This window comes from Balaenoptera acutorostrata, chromosome 8 (assembly GCF_949987535.1).
Source record: "Balaenoptera acutorostrata chromosome 8, mBalAcu1.1, whole genome shotgun sequence".
NCBI lineage: Eukaryota > Metazoa > Chordata > Mammalia > Artiodactyla > Balaenopteridae > Balaenoptera > Balaenoptera acutorostrata.
The window spans coordinates 116,565,558-116,582,253 of record NC_080071.1 but is presented as its reverse complement, the minus strand read 5'-3'; the positions used below and the strand labels follow the sequence as shown (position 1 = coordinate 116,582,253).

The 16,696-nt window shown below is 48.2% G+C and overlaps 1 protein-coding gene across 1 annotated transcript in view; it reads left to right on the top strand.

Moving 5' to 3' along the window:
* LCT (lactase) overlaps window positions 1-16,696 on the top strand; it is a 52,349-nt gene that overhangs the window by 32,373 nt on the left and 3,280 nt on the right. The window contains exons 8-15 of the mRNA XM_007192050.2: window positions 374-1,924; window positions 2,571-2,839; window positions 5,583-5,873; window positions 8,109-8,307; window positions 9,745-9,947; window positions 11,809-11,918; window positions 14,489-14,623; window positions 16,165-16,388. Coding sequence (XP_007192112.2) covers window positions 374-1,924; window positions 2,571-2,839; window positions 5,583-5,873; window positions 8,109-8,307; window positions 9,745-9,947; window positions 11,809-11,918; window positions 14,489-14,623; window positions 16,165-16,388 — 2,982 coding nt within the window. The remainder of the gene's footprint in view (window positions 1-373; window positions 1,925-2,570; window positions 2,840-5,582; window positions 5,874-8,108; window positions 8,308-9,744; window positions 9,948-11,808; window positions 11,919-14,488; window positions 14,624-16,164; window positions 16,389-16,696) is intronic.

Below are 16,696 nucleotides of genomic sequence, written 5' to 3'. Positions count from 1 at the left end.
AATTTTGGGGGTAACCCAGGTCACCTCCTGAACTTTCACGTTGAAAGGAAAACCTTTAAAAAGTAACATCAGCCCTTTGCAACTCTGTCATCATTTCAGACCCCAACCGATCCTTGCTTAACAAACACCCTTACTTCTTGCCAGCTCCAATCCTAATTCTCGACAAACAATTTATGTAACCTTGCAGTTTTTGTCTTTATAAGCCTCCCCCATTTTATAGCGGAACACAATTCAAGTTCTTCTTGACTCTGTGTCTCCCGGGCTGCAGTGCTAACAAACCCCAAATAGACACCTCTATTTTAAAAATAATAAAAATAAAAAGCAACATCAGTAACAGACTTTAAAACAATCCCAATTTTGGTTTTCTCCACAGCTGTCAAGGAGGACTCAGTGGATGTTCAATCTTACATTGCTCGTTCCCTCATCGACGGCTTCGAAGGCCCCTCTGGGTACAGCCAGAGGTTTGGGCTGTACCATGTCAACTTCAACGACAGCAGCAGGCCAAGGACTCCCAGGAAATCTGCCTACTTTTTCACCAGCATGATTGAAAAGAACGGTTTCCTCACCAAGGTTGTAAAAAGACTGCCACCAGCCAGTAAAGCAAACATCCCCCGGAAAATCAGAGCCTTCACATTTCCATCCGAGGTACCCTCCAAGGCTAAAGTAGTCTGGGAAAAGTTCTCCAACCAACCCAAGTTTGAAAGAGATTTGTTCTACCACGGCACATTCCGGGATGACTTCCTGTGGGGCGTGTCCTCGTCAGCCTATCAGATTGAAGGAGCTTGGGATGCTGATGGCAAAGGCCCCAGCATCTGGGACAATTTTACCCACACACCAGGGAGCAACGTGAAACACAATGCCACTGGAGACATAGCCTGTGACAGCTATAACCATCTGGATGCTGATCTGAATATGCTTCGAGCTTTGAAGGTGAAGACCTATCGCTTCTCCATCTCCTGGTCTCGGATTTTCCCGACTGGAAGAAACACTTCTGTCAACACACGTGGTGTTGATTATTACAACAGGCTGATTGATGGCTTGGTGGCAAGCAGCATCTCTCCCATGGTGACACTGTTCCACTGGGACCTGCCCCAGGCCCTCCAGGATATTGGAGGCTGGGAGAATCCTTCCTTGATTGAGTTGTTTAACAGCTATGCAGACTTTTGTTTCCAGACCTTTGGTGACAGAGTCAAGTTCTGGATGACTTTTAACGACCCCACATACCAGGTATGGTTGGGGTATGGCTCAGGGGAATTTCCCCCAAACGTGAACGACCCAGGCTGGGGACCTTACAGGATTGGCCATGCAATCATCAAAGCTCATGCCAGAGTCTATCACACTTATGATGAGAAGTACAGGCAAGAGCAGAAGGGGGTCATCTCTTTGAGCCTTGGTGCACACTGGGCAGAGCCCCAGTCGCCTGGGGTCCCCAGGGATGTGGAGGCAGCTGACCGAATGCTGCAGTTCTCACTGGGCTGGTTCGCCCACCCCATCTTCCGAAACGGAGACTATCCCGATGCCATGAAGTGGAAAGTGGGGAACAGGAGTGAACTGCAGCACTTAGCCACCTCCCGCCTGCCCAGCTTCACTGAGGAAGAGAAGAGGTACATCTCAGCTACAGCCGACGTGTTCTGCCTCAACACCTACTCCTCCAGAATCGTGCGGCATGCAACACCGAGGTTAAACCCGCCCTCCTATGAAGATGACCGGGAGCTGACCGAGAGGGAGGACTCTTCCTGGCCCTCCACAGCAATGAACAGAGCTGCGTCCTGGGGGATGCGAAGACTGCTCAACTGGATCAAGGAGGAGTATGGGGGCATCCCCATTTACATCACTGAAAACGGAGCAGGGCTGAAAGATCCGAAAGTGGAAGATACCAATAGGATATTTTACCACAAAACCTATATCAATGAAGCTTTGAAAGGTACGTGAGTGTTCATGTCCCCCTTACAAAATCTCCCAACATCCACATGTCATGTGCCTGAAATGGTTTGGCAGAGTGGATTACACACCATCAACAGGTCTCTCTTTTATACCCTAATTCCATAATTCTTTCCCGGTCTGGGGTTACATATTCCTTTGGGAATCTGAAAAAAGCAATGGTCTTCTCCCCAAATGTACACACAGGGTCCCACAGGAGTATTGTCATGGGTCCATTCATTAATTATTGAGCAACTACTATGTGACAAGTTCTATTCTAAGTGCTGGGGACACAGCAGTGAACAAAATAAACAACTTTCTGCTGACATGGAGCTTATATTCTGGTGGGTTCCATGCACCCTAGAGCAATCAACTCTTCTCTAATTCACATTTCTGTATTTAACTTCTAAAGTAGGCTGAGACTCTTGAATTTCAGACATGTCCCTTTACCCCAACAAAAGAATTTGATTTTGCAAAGGTCAGTCATTAATACTTGCTATGGGGGCATCAGTGTTGACAAAAAGAAAGAGACAAGATGATCTATCAGGGCACACATTACTTGTGTGCACAAGTTGGTGGTTTAGGACTGCCTGCAGTGAGGAGTCCTCCTGGTGTAAAGCTCTCCTCTGCTGTCTGTGGAACGTTCCCAGCTTACAGGCTCGATGGTGTCGACCTTCGAGGATATGCTGCATGGTCCCTGATGGACAGCTTTGAGTGGCTAAATGGCTACACGGTCAAGTTCGGACTGTACCATGTTGATTTCAATAACGTGAACAGGCCTCGCACAGCAAGAGCCTCTGCCAGGTACTACACGGAGGTCATCATCAGTAACGGCATGCCACTGCCCAAGGAAGATGAGTTTCTATATGGACAGTTTCCCAAGGGCTTCAGCTGGAGTGTGGCTACCGCTTCATATCAGGTGAGGAGTTCAGGGCAATTCACCATCTACAGCAAACCTACTATGTGCCAGGCTCTGGGGTCAGGGCTGGAGAGGGCAGGTGGGAGCAGTGGATTTTTATAGACCTGTGGGAGGGAAGTACGGGTACCTTGCGGGGGAGTCTGGGAGGCCCTTTTCCCAGAAAGCTTGGCTTCTTCACATCCCCAAATTCAGGCGGGCCGTCACAGTTACAAGGGCTGTGCTGAGATGGGTGTTAGCAGGCCAGATGGAGCAGGTGGAGCCTGGAAGAAATACTTAGGCAAAGAAATGCAAATATGAAGATTCTCAGCTGGACGCCTTTATTTCTCACCTAGTTTCTTCCCAGCAGACAGTTCGATCAAAATGGCTATCACATGGGCCTGGGCGTTTTCTGATGTCCTAGTAACATCATACCTCTACCTTATTCATGCTAAATGAAGCTCACTAATACAGAAAATATGAGGATTTTCTTTTCATCAGAAAAAAAAGAAAGATAAAAAACAAAGAGTGACTTGCCCGGGCAGTTAGGGGTGTGACCCTGCTTTACATCTTCTGCCTCCATTTATTTTCTTTGATACAGGAGTAGGGGTTTGTATTCTCAGTGTGGAACCTGGGTGGGGTCAGTGGTCTGAGCTGACTTGACTCTGGGTTGCTCAGCCCTTGAATTTTTTCTAGGTGACCATAGCTGCTGAAAATGTTTCTGAGGAAGGTGAGGGTAGCTACCCCCAGACTACCAGACTACCAAGGTATAATGAAGTCTCAGACCAAATTCTGCCATATCCAGACATATGTTAACTAAGTACACAAACACAGAAACTATTCATGTATCCTATTCCATGGCCTGGAGAAGACCTCAGCTCTTGGTCCTCTTCGGTGCTCTGGTCAACACTGTACATGAAAGGTTCACTTGAGGAAATGCCAGGATTTCAGAGACAGGATCCTGTTGCTCCAGGGAGACAGAATCTTCTGTAGCAGGGTTTCTCCAGCTGGGTCTGATTGACATTTGGGGCTGGATAGTTCTTTGTTGTGGGCCTGTCCTGTGCACATGTAGGATGTTTAGCAGCAAACCTGGCCTTTACCCACTAGATGCCAGTAGACTCCTCCCCCAGCTGTAACAACTAAAAATGTCTCCAGACATTGCTAAGTGTCTCCTCAGAGACAAAATAGTCCCTGGGTGAGAACCACTGCCCCACAGGTTAATAGCTGGACTTATTTATTCTAGGGCTAGGGTTAGGGACTTATTCTAGGGCACAGGTTGCAGGCCTGAATCAGTTATTACTATGATAGTTGACAAATGGTGATTTTCTGAGTTCATCATTGCTTTTATATTTATTAGGTGGCATTCAAAAGAAAGGTCAAGCTTTGTCTTTTCTCCTACTTATTTACATTTTACTTATATGTAAATATATGTTGATATATATCATCAGTATGGCCTCGTGAAGTCCTGTTTTTTTTCTAGTGGGTTATACTTTTGCTGCTATTATGTATGCAGATGCGTAAATCGTCCATTTTTTGCCTGGTGGATTGTCCTTTAGCTGGATCCTGTGTCCTTTTGACATGGCCCATCACTCTTTGAGCACTCTCTTAATTCTTTCTGGTGCAGCAAGATATTCCAGGCTCATCTTGTATCTTTTCTGCCCCAGCCCTGTAATCAGCCATTTCTCTAATGAGGCCTGGTTCCTTTTATGGGATAAGGGCATTTAGAAACCAAGATCTGGGTGCTAGGTGTGCTCACTGCTACTGGGGTGTCATTACTTCTAGGCCCTCTCAGTGGACAGAGCTAGGAAATGCATGTGTGTGTACACACACACACACACACATATGTGCATATATATCTAGTTCTACATCCACCAAAATCTTTAAGTATGTTAAAAAACACACTGATAACTCCAATTGCAATCCAACTCTACAGGGTTAATGCTGGCCTTCCCACTTTTAATATTTGTATCTCTTTTCTCCAATGAATGAGAAATCTAGTTCCTAATATCTTCAACATAGTCACTAATTTTCTTAGTCCCCCTGCATTAACTAGTCTCCCAACCACCAAGCCATCTCCTCTACCCAGATGGACCACACGGCGTGCATTCCCGCTGACTTAGGGCCTGCCACTCTCAGAGGGGCTGTGCAGGCCAAGCCTGGACATGTATTCTTGCTGAGAATGCCAGCACTACCTTAGCTGCAGCCAATCACAGAGTATCACACTATATATGCTGAAGTGTTTTAAAGTAAATTATAGAAATTACACCTTTCAGACTACCTAAGCCCATAGGTAGGCGTTTGCCCAGTGGCTTGTGGTCAGTTTATAGGTTAGGTGGGAGGAGGAAAAGGAGGCACAGAAACAGTGATACACATCCTGATTAGAAACTCTGCCTCTACATCTGGCATCATTGGGATTTGTTTGGCTGTGATTGGGGTTGAGGCATGTGGAATTGTTCATTCAAACTTTTAGTGAGCACCCACCATACTCCAGACGCTGCTGCATTGACTGCTGGGCCACCAAGATGAAAGATGCAGTGCCTAGACCTCAGTCTTGTAGGAAGAAAGCCAGTTAGCAAGCGCATAGCTGTGCAGTGCAGCATGACAGCGCCGTGACGTTCAGAAAGTATGTACAGGAAGCTGTAGGAGTTCAGAAATCGGGGGGTGGCAGAGAAGGTGATGCCAACTTATGTCCTGACTCAGGACTCACCCACTGACTGGGAAGGGCTTGACTACATGACTTGCTTAGACCATGTCTTGTCATCTTGAGATTGAAGGTGCGTGGAGAGCGGATGGCAAAGGGCTCAGTATTTGGGACACGTTTTCTCACACACCACTGAGGGTTGGGAATGATGACACTGGAGACGTGGCCTGTGACAGTTATCACAAGATTGCCGAGGATGTGGTCGCCCTGCAGAGCCTGGGTGTGACCCACTATCGCTTTTCCGTCTCTTGGACTCGCATCCTCCCTGACGGAACTCCCAGATACATCAATGAAGCGGGCCTGAACTACTACATGCGGCTCATCGAGACGCTGCAGGCTGCCAGCATCCAGCCCCAGGTGAGATGGGGCCCTGACTGGGCCTTGGCCAAGTCCCCTGGGAGCCAGCTGGGCTGGAGAGCACATTTCTTGTGTGAAAAAATGCTGTTTTCAAATTTAATTTTTGAATGATCAGTAAAGATTTTCCTTCTGCCCCTGACCTCTAGCCATCTGTTTCCCTCCTTACAGGTGACCAAGTTTGCTGGGTTCTCATGTCCTTTTGTGTATGTGACCAGTAGGCATGTGTATATGTGTATGTATATGCCTTTTCCCCTCTTTTTTCCTAATGGTATGATACATACAGTTTGATACTTGCTTTTTTTAAAATTTTTTATTTGGTTGTGCCAGGTCTTAGTTGCGGCAGGCGGGCTCCTTAGTTGTGGCCGGTGGGCTCCTTAGTTGTGGCATGCATGTGGGATCTAGTTCCCTGACCAGGGATCGAACCCTGGCCCCCTGCATTGGGAGCGCGAAGTCTTAACCGCTGTGCCACCAGGGAAGTCCCAGTACTTGCTTTTGTTTAACAATAGTTCTTACAATACAGATATTTCCATATCCGTACATAGTTTCCTCATTTGTTGTTTTTTTGTTTTTTGTTTTAGTTATGTGGTAATTGTACCTTACTTCTCTAATCACTTCCCTATTAATGGACACTCTTCCCTGTGATGTTTCCCCTCTTTTGCCATTATAACCAACACTACAATGAGTAACCATAGATACATAATTACACTAGGGTGGAAGTTTATCTGTAGGATATGGTTCTAGGAGCAGAACTGCTAAGGCAAAAGTGCACATGTTTTTAAGCCATGAGTTGTTATGAATAATAATACAGAAGCTCACTTGTGGGCTTCTTTGCTGTCACCAAATCTTTTACATTTTACTTGGGAGCCTAAGAATACTCCTTTTCCCCTGGGCCATTTACGATAAAGGGCTGGAGGGCACTAGTTCTATGATACTGTGTGTTTCCTCTGCTGTATTGACTGGAGATTATGAACTGCAGCCAGAGCATATTCTCCGCACTAAACCCCGCCCCCACTCCCCGCCCCCAAAGCAGAGATTTTTACAAATAAAAGTGCTACCTGGACTTCTCACACTGCTAACACTGCAGGAACAAATCATCCATGCAGCGTTTATTACAGTGCGTGTGAGCACTAGCTGTGATGGAGAGGGGAGGACCAGTGGCTGCCCTGCACGAGCCCAAGATCTGGGGGGAAACGAGCTCCATTACACATAACAATTCAGAACATCAGAAAGAACCCAACTCAGGGCTAAATGATTTTGTAGTCCTTATTTTTTTAAATAGATTTAAAATTTTTTATTTATTTATTTATTTTTGGCCATGCCACGTGTCATGCAGGATCTTAGTTTCCTGACCAGGGATCGAACCCAGCGTCTTGGCAGCAAGAGCATGGAGTCCTAACCACTGGACCTCCAGGGAATTCCCTGTAGTTCTTAAGGGCATTGAGACACCGCAGAAAAGAAAAGTGCTGTGGCCAGAAAAAGCTTCAAGGAGGTGTGGGTCTTGAAGAAAGAGGACAGTCTGGGTGGGTGGGTGGGCAGGGGAAGGGCATTTCAGGCAAAGGGAGAGACTGGGTCTGAGCTGAAGATGGTTGGCAGCCCAGTGGAGACTGAGGACAGTGGAGACCCCCCGGCGTGGCCAAGATGGGGTGTGTCAGGAGCATCAAGGGAAGACCTGGTGAGAGGAAAGGCTACCACATGGACATGGCCATAGGGGCCCCTCTCCAGCAAAGGGTTCCCAGGTCCTTAGAAAGAACCTCCAGACATATTAGATGTCCACGGGGATGCCCCTTTACAAGCAAAATGCCTCAGAGCCTCAGACTCTCAGTGCAATCTATCCCAGAGGTTCTGAAGCTCTAGCATTTCTGATCCTTGACTACAACCATAGCTAACATTTGCTGAAGAGCTGGCAGGATGTCAGCCACTTTTCATGTCCTCTGCCATGTGATTTAGGCCTCACAATGATTCCGGGACATGGAGGTCTCAGTGCCTGAGCCCGGGGTCATGCAGCTGGTAGGTGGCAGAGCTGAGACTCAAACCCAGGCTTCTCTGATCCAGATGTATGAATTTCTCATGCTTCAACACTGCTGTGCTACCCTTCCTGCCAGAGAACCTTTGAGGCTTATTTGTCTCATCATTCATCCTCAGCTTTAGCAGTAGACATTTACGCTGGTGCATACAGCATCGCTGGCTTCCCATGAAAAGCAGGTTGATGGAAATGCTGATCTTGCTTTTTCACAGGTGACCATTTACCACTGGGACTTGCCGCAGGCACTCCAGGATGTCGGAGGCTGGGAGAATGAGACGGTTGTACAGCGGTTTAAGGAGTATGCAGATGTGCTCTTCCAGAGGCTGGGGGACAAGGTGAAGTTTTGGATCACACTGAACGAGCCCTATGTCATTGCTAACCTGGGCTATGGCTATGGGACAGCAGCTCCAGGTAAAGGTCCCAGACCCCCCTTGTCAGCTCTTTGGAGTGTGGCATTCTCAGCACCACAAAGACATGAAATCCAGGTGGCCCTGGAGGAGGAGGCTACGAAAGCCCAAAGGCAGTGCTTCAGAATCCCCGCCTTCTGCTCAGGGCTGCCTGGCAGGCAGCAGAGCTTCCCCCTTCTGACACCACTTTTGCTGAACATCAACTTCACATCTCAGTACCTCCAAATGGCTTCATTGCTCTCTCTGTACGTCTGATCTGCCTCAGATAGGAAGCTGCCTGAGATCAAGGGTGTGGACTAATCGATATAGGAAAGGACAATGCATCAGACTGTACAGATCCACAGTGTTTTTTGCAACTCCCAAAATGCAAAAGTTTCCAATATATGATTTGGCTGACCTGGGCTTAACCTGACTTGAACCAATGTGAGGTGACATCCCACTTAGAGTGAACATTCAAAAGTTCTGCACAAGCAGTGCTCGTTTCGGCAGCACATATACTAAAATTGGAAAAGTTCAGCAGCAGATGTATTAATGCCCTTAATCATGGAGAGCTGTCCTGGGCCCTGCCGGGGTCATATGTAACTATGTTATATGCAGCTTATTACTTTTCCAAGACACAGAAACCTTTTAATTCCAAAATACATCAAACCCTGGGTTTTTTGGGGTTTTTTTAATTGAAGTATATAGTTGATTTACAGTGCTGTGTTCCTAAGAGTTTTTAATAAGGAATTGTGGACCTGTCCTTGTCCCTTGAGAACCCTCCAATTTTCCTTTTCTTGAGTTCTGAGCCTTAGAGAGTAAATTTGTGTTCATTTATGTGATTCCTTGGGATTACACGTAAAAGCTGGAAAGAGCCACGGGGAGATCGGCTTCGACCCATTACCAGATGTATCTCCCATTGGTCCTTGGTTGACGCTTTGGTTTATCGTTCCTTCAACATATAAGGCAGCCTCTCTCATAACATTTGCTCTCAAGGAATCTGTGTGTCAGCTGCTTCCATCAGCTACACTCTCCAACTCTTACTTTCACTGTGGGTCCCCACAGAGTGCCAGGATGTCACCTCCTGAGGCACACACTCTTCTGGGTACTTTGCCTGTGACATATGAGCCACTCTTTGGGCAAGGGGTACAGAAACCAACACCTATCAAGTGCCTTCTCTTTGCCAGACACAGTACTTCTGGGTGCTCTGCACACACAGTTTCATTTCCTTCTCCTAAGAACTCTCTATTGCTCATTTTGCAGAGGAAGGAAGCGAAAGACTGAATTACTCACCCAAAGTTACCTGGCCAGCTTTAAGAAGTGGAGCCAGGATTTGAATTCCATTCTTCCTCAAGCCAAAATCTTCAGCCTTTCTCCCAAACACGAAGAGGCCATCTATAGGCAGAAAGTGATATTCTTGGCCACATTTATTCTTCACTGACATCTATGTGTATATTTCCAGGAATCTCCTCCAGGCCTGGCACTGGTCCCTACATTGTTGGCCACAACCTAATAAAGGCTCATGCTGAGGCCTGGCATCTGTACAACGATGTGTACCGCGCCCGTCAAGGTGGCATGATTTCCATCACCATCAGCAGTGACTGGGCTGAGCCTAGAGACCCCTCCAACCAGGCGGAGGTGGAGGCCGCCAGGAGATACGTTCAGGTCTGTTCTTCCTCTGGGCATTGTTCTTACTCTTGCTCTTTTCCCCTTCTGTCATGATCTAATGGAAACAGAATTAGATTGCGAAACAAAGATTTAGGATCTAGGCCCTGCGTTGCTATTACCTTATTTTGTGCCCTTGGGAAAATCATCTAAATTTTTTGTACTGTAGTCTTCTCATCTTTGAATTGGAGGTGACCTAACTACCTCATAGGTTTGCTGTGATGAAAGTTCTTTGGGGTTGAGTTTTCTTTCAAGTCTTAAAAAAATCATTTATACATATAGCTCTTACTGGATGCAACACTGGCTTGAAGCTAAATAACAAAGAAATTCTGCCTCTTCCATCTGTGGTTTGACTATAGGAGCTACTAGAACTGGGCTGCAATGTCACATTTCGCCTCTAGGTGTCACCATCTGATTTTACTTACTCTGCCTAAGAATTACCTTAAGTTGGGGGCTTTAGATTATGTGAAACTCATTAGCGCCCCTAATTTTCCATGAGCTTCACATAAGGACATGCATCTTTTGGTCATGGAATTTTGCTCCTGGGAAGTGGAGGCACAAGTAAGCAGGTCCCAACAACATGGCCCACCCTTATTTCAGCCTGGGCCCCTGAAAGACGAGAGAGAGAGAATGGTGCTCTTCATGCCATAGCTTTTCCCTGGCTCCTGCTACTGTCTCTGAAGAGGTCTGAAGGCACCCTCTCCCATGTTTCAGCATCAGGAAAGAAAAGCAAGCTTCTCTCTCTCTCCAGATTGCTCCCTGCTTTTAAAGGCTCTGAGGAGGAGTCCGCAGACTGTGGCATTTCTGAAAGGACACCAACGGCCTTGGTTTGCCAAATTCTTCACAAACAAACTTGACAAAGGTGGTCAAATTAAAAAGTGCAAACAAGAACTTAATGTCCCATTTGCTAGCCAGCTGGGGGAAAGCCTTGGAACAAAATTCATTCATTCCCTCATTCAGACTCACAGAACTGGTGAATTAGAGCAATAATTTGTTTTCTGAAATCAAGACAAACCTCAGGAAATGTTAGGCTGTAGTCTCATTATCACAGCTCACCCGTGAACTGTGATCCTGCAGCTCAGGATTATGATACGCACGTCCCCTAATAAAATCAGCTTCCACGGAAACAATTTCTCACCTCAGAGTGAACTGAAGCTTCTTTTACCAGAGTGAGTGTGTTCCAAGCCTCATCTCTGACCGGGAATGGAAGGCTGTCCTCACCCCCCGTTTCAGGGAGTAGCCAGCAGGTGAGGGGAGCATGTCAAGATAGAAGAAGCCGCTCAGGACCCACAGCGTCATAGCACTTGGTTGCCATGTACACCCCCTAGGGGTAAGGATGGCCTGGACCTCGTTCAAGAAAACAGACTGAAAAATTCCTCACTTTGCGAGTCCAAAGCCCATGAAGAATCATCCTTAGCCTGGGCAACCAGCCTTGCCCCTGGTTCCTCCCAGAAGGTTCTGGTGGGTCCTTAGGCATGAGGTCGGGGAAGGACCTGCTCTGTGGTGAGAGAGGGAATCAGGGCCTGGAGGCTTGGGGTCTCTCCCCCTCTTCTGCAGGACCCTCCTAAGGGCAGCCAGCCGCATCTGTCAAGTCCAGGGCCCATGCTCAAATCGGTTCACATCCCTCAAGCTACAGTGGGTGAGAACATCGCTCTGCCCACAGTGAGCTCCCAGTGGGGTGACAAGACCTGTGGGCATTTGAGCTGCAATATGGGAACAACCGCAGAAGAGAGGCACGCTTCAGACTGGGTCGGGGAGAAAGGGCCCTGGGGTCAGCGACGCCTGAGCAGGGAGCTGCGGTCTCCTGTGGGCCCGCCTGCTAATGCCGACACTGACTGTCTCCCCCTAACCCCACCCGCAGTTCATGGGAGGCTGGTTCGCACATCCGATTTTCAAGAATGGGGATTACCCCGAGGTGATGAAGACACGGGTTCGTGACAGGAGCTTGGCAGCAGGCCTCAACAAGTCTCGGTAGGTCCTGGCGCCACGCTCTCAGCCCTGAGAGCTGGGAGGAAGTCTGCTCTGTGGTGCCCAACTGAGGCTACGGGGGGGACGGCGCAGGGATGAGAGCATGGCTGTTTTAGGGTCAGAGAGGCGTGTCTTAGGCGTGTCTATCTGCGCTTCCTTGCTTGCCGGGAAGATTACACGTGAGCGTGTTAGGTGAAGCGCTTAGCCCAGGACCTGACATGGCTGTGACAGGCAGTTGAGACAAAAGGCAGTTGCCCTTATTATTATTCTTCAGAATAGCCAGGAAATCCGTCCCCAGGGCACCTACTTCTTAGCAACCCACCACCTCACTCCAAGGACAAATTCCCCAGCTCATCCTATCCTAAGCTCATCACCTTAGGAGTGAATGTGAGTAGCAATGGGTGACTCTTAGCAGAATGCTTTTTGTCCTTTGGCCAGTGGGTGGCAGTGGTTTGCACCGAGGCAGTCCTACTTCCGTCAAGTAAGAGCAACATCAGCAACAGCTAACATGTATCCATCTTCTGTCGGCACTTTCACTCCTATTTAAAGATGAGTAAGCTGAAGCACAAAGATTATGGCAAGATCGCCCAGCTGTTCAGTGATGGAGCTGGGATTTGAAAGCAGGCTGTCTGACTGCAGGGCCCATGCTCAGTTTAAGAGTCGTCCAGCTGGGGATTAGAGGTGTGGTGTGGGGAAGGGAACGCAGTGCCCTGGCCTTCTGGGAACACACCCACAAGCTCCAAGGTAGCTCATGTGACCATAAGAAGAGGGGGAGAGGGTCAAAGAATTCAAAAGTCAGGCATTCCTAACACAGCCTTTGAGTCTTATGCAGCCCACCTGTGAGGATGAAATAATCCATCCCGGCCCTTACAATGCACGCCTGTGCTGGCCTGGTTAGGGCAAGTCCTGCTGAGCCAAAAGGTCTGATCTGTCAACCCTGGTCTCCAACAAATAAGCAAGTGCTCCAGTCCATTAACACAACCTTGCTGAGCACCTACTGTGTACCCAGGCCAGGGCCAGGCCCGGCAGGGTCCACACAAAGAGGGGGTTCCAAATATGGTTCCTCAAGTGCTGACACACTGGCTGGGAAGATCAATCCAAGGAATTCTATTCCCCAATTTCTTCATGCAAGGAAAATTCAGATGAGATCAGGGCAGGCTGGGTAGACCCAGGAGACTTCACGGACAAGACAGGACATCAGCTGAGCCTGGGCCTTGACAAGGAACAGCGTTTGGGAGAGCAGAGGCCCTTCCATCCAATGGGGAGGGCTGTGAGCACCGGCCTAGAGGTCAGAATGAGTGGGACACCTGCAGCTGGAATTCGGGAGACTTGGCCCAGTAGCGGTGGGAGGGCCGAGACCACATGGTGGCGGGCCTGGAGGCCGAGCACAGGGGCTCAGCCTTGATGCCACGGGACTTGAGGAGCCCCTGCTGGCTCCTGAGCGGGGAAGTAAAAGCGTGGGCGCGGGGGCTTAGTTTTGCCTCAGTATTTCAGAAACCCCAGGGAGGGAAGGTTCTTCCTCAGGTTAATGGTAGCAGAAAGGTCAAGGTGAGGCGTCAGGCACCTAAGCAGGGCATTCTCTAGGCAACCCTAAACCTGCAGCATGTAGTCAGGATTTGGCTGAGACGAACCTCTAAGTGTTGCACACAAGTGCATGTTGATCGAATAGTATAGAAAAGTCTCACTAAGAATACATGGAAAGAATGTCTACATGTGTATAACTGAGTCACTTTGCTGTACGGCAGAAATTGGCACTACACTGTACATCAACTATACTTCAATTAAAAAAAAAAGAATACAAGGAAAATGTTCCACCAGATGTTTAAAAAGAAAAGTGCAGGCTTCCCTGGTGGTGCAGTTGTGAAGAATCCACCTGCCAATGCAGGGGACACGAGTTCGAGCCCTGGTCCGGGAAGATCCCACATGCCGCAGAGCAATTAAGCCCGTGTGCCACAACTACCGAAGCCCGCGCTCTAGAGCCCGTGAGCCACAACTACTGAGCCCACGAGCCACAACTACTGAGCCCGCGAACCACAACTACTGAAGCCCGCGTGCCCAGAGCCCGTGCTCCGCAACAAGAGAAGCCACTGCAATGAGAAGCCCACACACCACAACGAAGAGTAGCCCCCATTGACCGCAACCAGAGAAAGCCCGCTTGCATTAACGAAGACCCAACGCAGTCAAAAATAAACTAATTAATAATGTTTTAAAAAGTGCAGTGAAATCATGTGAGCAGAAAAGTCCAAATCTCAAAAGTTCAATCAATTCAATTTGTAAAAGTATTTCCCCCACTAATGAGGATAAACTTTGGAGAAAAGTAGCACGCCTAAACAAACCACAGTAAAAACTTCCAACAGGAAGAGAGAGGGTCTTGCAATGACAGAGGGAGGCGAGGTCTGTGGTCTGGTAGGAGGAGGCTCAGGCGCTTTCAGCAGCAGCTGGGAGGGGCTCCCCTCGCTCCCGGCCAGCTGCCCATAGTCACCTCCAGGTACCTGAGTTTAGAGCCCTCCACCAACACCCCACAGCACATTCTCTTCCCAAACCCCACGTCCTTAACGGCCCTTTCCGTCCAGGCTCCCTGAGTTCACAGAGAGTGAGAAGAGGAGGATCAACGGCACCTATGACTTTTTCGGGTTCAATCACTACACCACTGTCCTGGCCTACGATTTCAACTATGCCTCTTGGATCTCTTCCTTCGATGCAGACAGGTAAGGAAGGGTGCCTGGAACAATCTTTGGAAAAGACAGCAAAGTGCCCCTCTTCTCTCACTTAGAGGCCTGTACAGCCTCTGAAACTGCCTCCTGATGCTGTGTATTCTGGGGTTTTTGCAAGATGAGCCCCATCTCCTGAGATACCTAAAAGAACCTCTATCAGTCGGATAGTAATTCAGGCTAGGGTTTCCAAGATGCTTTCCATTTAAAGCAGACAGGCTTAGAGTTTTTAAAAACATTAAAAAAAATTTTTTTTTCTTTCTGTTTTCTTTTTTCATCAGATTTGTTTCACTTACCAGATGTTATTTCAGTCAAAATAACAAGCTTCTTTTTTCCTTTTGAGGGTAAAGGTTAAACTATTATTTCTGTATTACAAATAATATATGTTCACAGTAGAAACACTGGAAAGCAAGAATAGGAAATTCTTGAGTGTCATTTCAGAAGTATATGTGTGTGTGTATGGGTGTACTACCTCTCTCTATATATATTTATATTATATAGTTTATATAGTATATAGTTATACAGAAACGTTTATTACAAGAAAACCAGGATTATTATGTGTGCACACTGTTTTGTCCCTTTTCTGACAAGCATCTTTCCCCATCAGTAGCTGTGACTCTGTCCGGGTTCTTTCTTTGGAAACAAGCACTGAAATCCCCACTGCATCCTGCAACCACCAGAGTCAGGCTTGCTGAGCAGGGCTGAGAGGCCTCCCTGCTGGTCCCCATTCACGCACCCACTCGACTCTTGCTGCCTCATGGATCCTGGGACTGTCTCCCCAGGCACCTGTGCTCAAGCTTATGAAATGCCCCACCTGCAGTCCAGGTGAACAATAAATCCAGCTCCTGATAAAACGCAACAGTTTTTTTTCCTGAAGGATTTGGACGTTAAGAAATATCTAAATGGCTGTTCCTCATAATGAAATGCATGAGCTTCTGTGCCCCCACCCCCACCCCGCAGAGCTCCCTCTGGCACAACCTGACGCCCTCTCCTTGCCCATCGCTGGAGAGAGAGGAAGGGTCTTGGGCACTTGAGGCAGGTCCCAGCATATCTACCCCATCATCACACGAATGGGGGCCCAAATACTGGTGCCTGTGGCTGTGCCTGTGGCCTGCAGGTGGCGTCAACCAGACGTAGGTGACTCAAGGGAGCCTCTTCTCTGAAGACATAGCACTCGCATCCCATGGGAGATTACGGTGTGGGAAACTCAGAGCCCTTTCACATCTAGTGTGAGGTGTGGCCTGTTAACAGAGCCGTGGAGGGTTAGATCCATGAGTAAGACCATTCCTCTGTACAGGTAGAAAGCAGAACAGAGAGCTTAGGTGGCCTGTCCAAAGTTACACCAGCACTGACTGATGCCACTACAACTAGTGAAAAGAGAATCTGAGGCCATTTGACTCTTCTAGGTGTAGCTAAGACTCTCAAGTCTAGACAAAAATCTAGGTTTTTTTCTAGTGTAAGTCCCGTTTTACGTTTTGTGCAGAGGGCCTCTTGGGATTTACAAATCGAGACCTAATCCTTAGCGTTTGAACTCGTAGGGGAGTTGCCTCCATCACAGATCGCTCTTGGCCAGAATCTGGCTCCTTCTGGCTGAAGATGACACCTTTCGGCTTCAGGAGGATCCTGAACTGGTTAAAGGAGGAGTACAACAACCCCCCGATCTACGTAACAGAAAATGGAGTGTCCCAGCGGGAAGAATCAGACCTCAACGACACTGCTAGGATCTACTACCTCCGCAGTTACATCAACGAGGCGCTCAAAGGTATGCCACGCCCCCGCCCTTCTTCCACGTGCACCTTTCACTGCTGGAAACATATGCTAACGTCTGCAGTCAGGGCAGTACTGCATCCACAAGCCCCAGATGAGAAAAACGAGGCTTCTAGCTCCCTTTGGGTTTAAGCCTTTGGGGCTGCACACTAAGATTCGTCCTTCCTAGATTTAAGCTCAGCAAGCAAACCCTGCTGCCTGATACAGCTAGACCCGAGTTCTTGGCCTGTCATTCGCTCTGCTTGATCCTCTGGTGTCTATGTCCCTGAACAGCAGTGCCCTCCTGAGGACAGTCTGGGCAGG